This window comes from Parambassis ranga, chromosome 5 (assembly GCF_900634625.1).
Source record: "Parambassis ranga chromosome 5, fParRan2.1, whole genome shotgun sequence".
Lineage (NCBI taxonomy): Eukaryota > Metazoa > Chordata > Actinopteri > Ambassidae > Parambassis > Parambassis ranga.
The window spans coordinates 15597195-15605045 of NC_041026.1; the positions used below are offsets into that span (position 1 = coordinate 15597195).

The 7851-nt window shown below is 39.6% G+C and overlaps 1 protein-coding gene across 4 annotated transcripts in view; it reads left to right on the plus strand.

Moving 5' to 3' along the window:
* Positions 1-7433, plus strand: part of atp2b2 (ATPase plasma membrane Ca2+ transporting 2) — a 66786-nt gene extending 59353 nt beyond the window's left edge. For 2 of the 4 annotated variants that reach the window (XM_028406364.1, XM_028406366.1), the window contains 3 exons: positions 973-1162; positions 1445-1494; positions 3749-3840. In XM_028406364.1, coding sequence (XP_028262165.1) covers positions 973-1162; positions 1445-1452 — 198 coding nt within the window. In that variant the 3' untranslated portion in view covers positions 1453-1494; positions 3749-3840. Of the gene's footprint in view, positions 1-972; positions 1163-1444; positions 1495-3748 lie in introns of all 4 variants that reach the window. The other 2 variants (XM_028406365.1, XM_028406368.1) reach the window with 2 other exon arrangements.
* The last annotated feature ends 418 nt before the right edge of the window (positions 7434-7851 follow it).

Sequence of the window (7851 nt, forward strand, 5' to 3'; positions counted from 1 at the left end):
CAGGAAGATGCAGCTTCCCTGACCGTCGACGACCACCGGTGTGGACTGCTCATTGAATTGTTGTCACTGAATTGTTGAACTCTGCAGACCGGTATCACTGTGATATTCCTGACAGTTTTGCCTGTGTGTTGGATCGGTTTCATCTTACCGATGTGTCACTGGGGGTCCTGGGTGAAGCTGTTCACGGCATGGTACTGTGGACACATGCAGACAAAACTGAATACTGCTGCAGTCAGAACTCTGCTCTGTTGGCAGAAAAAAAATAAATTAGCTTTGATAATAGTAACTCCAGGCAGTGCATATAACAACACTTTAAGCAATTAAATTGCTTAGTCCCACAACAATCCCTGGTTGTACCAAAACTTATCTCACTCTGTATCTGGCTGCCACAAATCAACATGCATTCGATAATTATGTTGCTGCACCTGTATATTTTCATTGTATATTTATTTTAAGTCCTCCATCTGCATTTTATTTTAAATTACAGACCACTAAACGGAAATCTAGCCATGCAGATAGCTCAGATTGATCCATTTTTACTTCAACCTTTGGTGGATGGTCAGCTCCCAGAATTGGGAGTGTGACATTGATGCTTCTGAGTGTGCATGTGATGTTAGCGTGCTAGTCATCAACTGTAGTGCAGTCTGACTTGAGTGGATAACAGCAACTAATGCTTTGAGTGCCTCCAGAGCAGGATGGAGGCTCAAATCTCAAAAACTGGACCTGAAGCTATATGGCTACCATTACAGGTAGAACATTTTACTTTATTAATTTGGCTTCACCAATCTTATAAGTAGGGTTCACCCTTATTGTTGTGGGGATACTATACTCTGAACTTTAGCCAACTCTCCCATCGTGTCATATCGGACACTGTACCGCCGAAGTCACCCAGCCAGCCAGCTTGTGTTGCCATTTGGTGTGTGTCACTCTGAGCAGCCATTTGTCCTCTCCTGTCCCGCTCTCCTCCCACAGATTGAAGTAGTCAACACCTTCAAGAGTGGCACCTCCTTTCAGGGGGCGGGAGCTCTGAGACGCCAATCATCCACCACCAGCCAGACCCAGGATGTAACCAATGTTTCTAGTCCTAGTCACGTGTCCTTGTCCAATGCCCTTTCCTCTCCTACAAGCACTACTGCTGCTACTGCTCCTCCCACTACTGGCCGTGAGTCAGAACTCTGTCAGTCTGCTTCTCTGCTCTCTTTGCTTCAGGGGTGCCATCCTGTTACGGACAAAACCTTTCTTTTAAAACAAATCACAATGTTTAGTTTGAGGTTGGCATCTCTGAAGGTTTGTCTTTTTCTTTCCTGCTATCTGCTTTTTTTCATTTCCTCTCTCTCTTTTGTCTTTTTTGCTGTTCATACTGGATTTCAAATTCATCTTGATATCTCCTCCCATGGTCGGGTGTACTGTCCTCTCATCGGTGAATGTGTGTTTGTTTCCCCAGAGTGCTAGGAGCGCAGGACTAAGGGTGATACCCACGGCGTGACATTTCAGGTTGTGAGTTTGTCTCCCTCTGCTCACCCCACCCACTCCCATCCATCATCCCATCCTTCAATCCTCTCACGTTGACGTTGTGACAAACACTAACGTGAACTAATTACAAGCAACTCAACAAGAGTCTGGGTGAACATTCAAGTATAAGCTGCCCTGTTGTCTCATTTTATATGCGAGTTTGCTGGCAGTCAGATCTTACCTGCTGTGTTATGTAATTTCTAGCGGACATAATATCTGAAATGAGGAAGCTGTGTATAAAACACCTTAAAGATTTCTGTGCTTGCCTGCTCTCAGTCAAGTTGTTTGGTCCAAAATGGTCCAATAATAAACTCAAGAGGGCACTGTTATTTCTCTCTTTCTCTCTCTCTCTCTCTCTCTCTCTCTCTCTCTTTCTGTCTTTATATAATCGATTCCTGCTTGATTAAAAAAAAATCTAAAGAATTGCTGTGTGTTAGATGTGTGGACTGGAAATGGGATGGGGATACAGGACAATCAACCTATAACCTAAGGCAGCACTGTACCAATAATCCATCCCGTCTTGTCGCTTCATACTGTCGGTGTAGTTGACTTGTCATGTTGCCATAGTTACGGACATAGATCTTCTGCAGCACCAGCAATGTAAATTCAACCCCCCACCCCTCTTCTGACACCCCATCAGTGTTACTTGTCAGACATTCTGTCACATGCACCCATCCAGACAGGCTCCTCTTATGATTCTGATTTTCTTTTTTTCTTTTTTTTTTTCTGATTTTTATCCGTTTTGTCTCCTTATACACTACTGCACAGGAACTATACCACTACTGCAAACATTTGTATTATGCAGTTGTCATTTTTAAAGCAAAACCCATGGAGCTAAAAGCTATAATAGTATTCAGTCGTTAATCAAAGTGTTAAGTGATGAACAAAAATATAAGATTAGGTTTATTAAAAACAAGATCAATTTCTAATAATTTATTATTTAAGTTTTGTGATTAGATTTTGATTTTGATTGAGACGTGAAACACTGCTGATATATACAGTTACTTTATGATGCTACCAATTTGTGTTTCACTATTTATTAGATGACATATTTTAGTAGCAATGAGACAAAATGTTGCTAAAATAATTAGATCATCAGATTTGTTTAGAAAAAAACAACAAGCACAGAACACTGCTTGCTTTTGATTCCTTTGTACAGTTTATACCGCAGGTTTGCTGACATGGTTCAGCTACTACCTTCAATATGCTGACAGAATTCTGATGTAAACAACACATACCTGAAGGGACTGATGCTGAGGTCGTAGTTTAGTCTTATAAAAAGGCTCAGTAGCTGTTTGGGACTTATACTTGAGTGTTTACTTAGAAGTGCATGGGGTTGAGAACGGGCTTCAGCTGTCAGACCTCTGACTATAAAACTTACTTCCATTATCCACCTTCACGTGTTTTGTGTCAGCAGTCTTTGTGCCTTCTCCGCCATCCTGTTGTCTTGTTGCATGTCTTTACCTCTTGTGTTCATAAAATTTTAACCTGCTGCTCGTTGTCTAATTGCCACTTTGTTTTTGTTTGTTTTTTTTGGGATGTGTTGTTCTGTTGTGAGTTTTACACTGCAATGCAGACTTGACTCCCTCCATTGCCCTGTATGGGACCATGCTTTATCCACCCTGTGCTATATTTGTGTGTTTGTGTGTCCCATTCAGAGTCTGTGGATATTGTCCCAGACGGTGTTCTGGTGCCTCCAGAAGTTTTTTAAACCACCTGATTGGATCTCTCAGATCTAACCTCCTTCCTTTTTACTGACCTCGTCCACCAGATTTTCTTCAAACTTGCATGTGATATTCTCCTTTAATTTTTTCTGTGAGCATTCCATTTATTAACGTGGCTTGTTTCTAGGTATACCGCACATTGGACTAAAGCGTATACTTACAACGAGCGTTTGTGTTGCTTTGGTATTCGTTTTTCTTGAAATGTATGATTTGGTTGTGTTTTTATGATTGTGTTCCTCACAGTTTTCCTTAGTGCACGCCAAACTTGAGTGACTTGTGAACTATAGTCATCATGTGAAAGCAGAACACAGACTGCAGTTGCCTCCTCTCTTGCTTCTCCTACTTTTTCACCTCTTTATCCTCATGTTAGAGGATCCCTCTCCTCCTCTGTGTCCCTCCTCTTCTTCCTTCTCTTGCCTCTTCCCCTGAGGGTCCCTCCACCCTTCTGTTTCTTCTCTGTCTTCACCTCTCATCATGTTTTTTTTCTTTTCTTTCGTCCCTTTCCACGGCAGATCCGAGTTGTGAATGCATTCCGTAGCTCCCTGTACGAAGGCCTGGAAAAACCAGACTCCAGAACATCCATCCACAACTTCATGACACACCCCGAGTTTAGGATAGAAGACTCAACGCCCAACATCCCCCTCATTGACGACACGGACGATGACTCTGCTCGGAGGAGGAGGAAGTACTCCAGCCAGCCCTCGTCCCCCAACAAGAATAACAACGCCATTGACAGTGGCATCAACCTCACCATCGACACCAGTAAATCAGCCGCTTCCTCCAGCCCCGCCAGCCCACTGCACAGCTTGGAAACCAGCCTCTAACCCTGATCCAGCTTTTAACCTTTAATGTCATTTCCTTGCAGTCTGGGTGGCACCTCCTCCAATTCCTCCAGACATCTAACTGTAAACATACACCCCAAAAATTCACATTCAATTCTTTCAGTTTAAAAAAAAACCATCGCCTACAGTACACAGAGCAGGTCTTGTTGGTAAAATGATCTCCCCAATCCTTGAGCCCCCTAACGCTCTGCACTCCTTTCAAAAATTTAATAAGGCAAAAAGAATAAACATACAATCAAAAAAGCTCAGAAGAAAGCCACAAAACCTACACAGCCATCCTGCTTTTGTGGTTGTATGTGTACGGTGGCAGCCGTGGTCAGTGTGTGTGTGTGTGTGTATGACCACATGCTTGTACTGGTTAGCATGTACTGTATAAGCGTGCGGCTGACTGCACACATTTATGAACTGTGTCTTCAGTGGCACTAGGGGGAGGAGGAGGACGATGAGGAGGGAGACTGCAAAACCAGGACAGACTTTTAACTCCCCTTACACTCTCCCCTCTCCTCAGCAGCATTGTTAATACTGATAATAGTTTAAATTAAATTGAAAAACATTGTTATTATTCTAATTCTGATTCTGATTATTATTGTTATTATTATTGTTGCTCCTGCATGAATGTACATTACCCAAGTTTTATTTAAAAGGGTTTTAATTTTATTGGAGTTCTTTGGTTCTGATGGGCTAGGCCTGCGCAGCGGACTGCTAATTTTAAAGACAGCTTCTCTCAGTTCCTGGCCTGCAAAGTTCCCTCTTTTGTGTGGCATGAACATGTACCCAACTGTAAAAATTTCTTTCATCCATAAATGGAAAATGTGTATCGAGGTGGTAGGGCTCAACTTGCACAGTAGTTTTGCACCTGTCGGAAAAAAGAGGAATGCAAAAATAATAATAATGATGATAGCATTTATGGGATATATTCTATAAATACATATAAATATATTTAGAGAGAGTTTATCTTTGTTTGTTGGCATGTTGCCTTGTTCCTGCTTCAATGGCTCAAATTTCTTTTGACTTATTTATGTCATGAAGAGAATGTAATTTGTTTACAACCTCGTAGAGATAAACTTCCTGGTTTCTAGAAGGAGGGAGATGAAGGCGAAGCTCAGTCGGTGTGTTATTACTAAAAGAAAAAACGAAACAAACAAAAAAAAAAACGTGTGCTGGAATTTGCCTGCTATCTTGTCAAATAATGTAGATATTTTTAGAGGATTAACAACGAAAAGAAACCAAAATATAACGGGATACATAGTAAATGTGGAATCTTAGTATTAACTCTGTATGATTGTTGGGATCAAGTTGGAGTGGCTTGCCTTTTCTGAACGGAGGCCTCCTTTTATGTGACAGAGGGGGATATTTAATTATTTTTTTCACTTATTCTTCTTCTTTCTTTTTTTAATTATGTTATTTTCCTGCTCTGGCCTGGGGTCAGGGCTCGAGTTAAAAAAAAAGAGGCTGATATCAGGACCTTTATAGTGAACTGTCTTCTAGATAAACCTGCTTATTGGAAGGACTTGATGTTTTAAAAATATGTGTGACCATCAAATGGCTGCACCTCGATCATAATAGAAAGTTATATTTGGCTTCTCTTTACCGCACGGAAATTCAATTTTATTTATTTTTCTTTTATTGAAAGGATTTTTTTTCAGACACACACAGCCCCACGAAGCTGTTGGCATTTTCAACATCTAAAAAAAAAGGAAAAACTGACAAAAAATAACAACTTAATTACAACAAAAATGGAATGTTGCTTTGAATCTTTTTCTATATATATATATATATGAAGAAAAAAAAGATTTTCTGCACTATCTGGTTATGAATGAAAATTTCTGTGGTGTAATTCTAGATGTGCTTTTGTGTGTTTTAACCAAGCTTGTCTTCCTGCCGTCACAGAATATACAGTACTCTAAGCATCTCAACTGTACTCACTAGTTGTAAACTATTTATTGTGCTTTGACCAATCAGACAGAGAGAAGTTACGTACAGAAGGCACATTTACCCAGACTTATTGCACTCAGAGGGATGAGGCCACCTAACTAAGCCTGTACTATCGTTATTTCTTATTACTAACCGAAGACATTGGCAAAGCATGGCGTGATAGGCTCATTATGCAACTTGAGAAGAGTTTTTCTACTTTAAAAGAAATCCTATACACTACTACAGTATATACAATCATTTATCCTAGCAGTCCTGTCTGTTTTATATCTTTTTATTTTATTTTATTTAAATTGTCCTCCTCTGTCATTTCCCCTGCCGATCCGTCCATCTGGAGAGGGTGCACAAGCTTTACCAGTCAGCTCAGGCGTGTTGAGAATGGTTCATTTGAATAAATCTGTCTTATTTAAGTTGAAGGAAAAAAAGAAAAAAAAACACAGTCTGGATTCTGATATTCTGCTTAGAAGCTGTTGATTTATTTTGTTTCCTTTCTGATGTTTAAACTTGACAATTTATTTGTTTATTTGTCTGTAAAAAAATTAAAAACAATAAACAAGACAAAAACATCATAGCATTTTCAATAATAATAATAATTGAAAAAAAAAAATGACTTAAGCCAACATTCTCCAAACCACTTTTACATCCAGGAGGACATTTCAGCTTTAAGAAGAGTTTAAAAATAACCTTTGTAAATACAGCAATGAAGTCCACTGAGGACAGAATGTGGACTGGTGTATAAAAGAACAACAAAAACAAACAGGAACTTCCTGATTACATCTACCATCATGCACCACGACGAGTCATACTGCCGACGCAGCTGATTGGCTGTATGTAATCAATCACTGCTCCTGTCAGAAACTTCGTGATTACATCTGAATCAATAACATGTGTTGTAACAACCAATAATTATTATGTTGATCACGACAGCGGTGATGATGATGAAAATGATGATGATGATGATAACTTCTTGCAATATACTCTCACCTGCCTCGATGTACTGTATTTAGCAGCATGCAGTTTGTGGAACAAAGAAAAAGAGAAATGCCAACAGATAACTTTTTGGCATACTTAGCCATTCATGGGTAAGTGATTTAAGTGTTCATCTTGTTTTTATGATATTTTTTTTATCTCTACAATAATTGTAAATAAAGAACTCAATGTCTTTGTTCATTTAATACTATGCAAAAAGTCATGCTTTTTCTGATTGTTACCCACCCTTAATCCTAGAGTGTGTTGCTGGAATGTTTGTGGTCTCAAGTCAGTAAAAACAATGTGATGTAAATTATTTTCTAGCCTGAGGAAAAATGAAATTATTATTATTAATTATACCATGAGGAGGATGGAAATTCTGGTGGTGATGATGATGATGATGATGTTGATGATGAACTGTGACTCTTGCTGCTTTACTGTCCCATTTACCACACTCCTGACAGGAGCGCAAGTGAAAAACATAATAAAAACGGAAAAAAAGAAACAAAACAAAACAAAAAAAAGGAAAAATCACTAAATAAATCTCCCAGAGCAGCATGACCCAGCATGGTGTGTCCTGGCCCCGTGTCACATGTCCTGTTCTGATTCATTGTGCTTTGCCTTTTTATGTTTATTATGATTGTTTGATTGTTTTAAAGGTTTTGATTATGACAAATGTCTTGGGTAACCAGCTCTCGGTGTGATTTCCCTCCATCTTTGACCTCTTTCAGTGAGGCAGCGCTGCAGCATCAAAGCTGATGGTCTTCTTAATTTTTCACTCGATCTCCATCGCTTCTTCTCCACCTATTCCTCTCTGCCTGAATACTGTTAAACGCTGGAGTTCAACTCAAAAAAAGAAGTGTCCTTTGTTT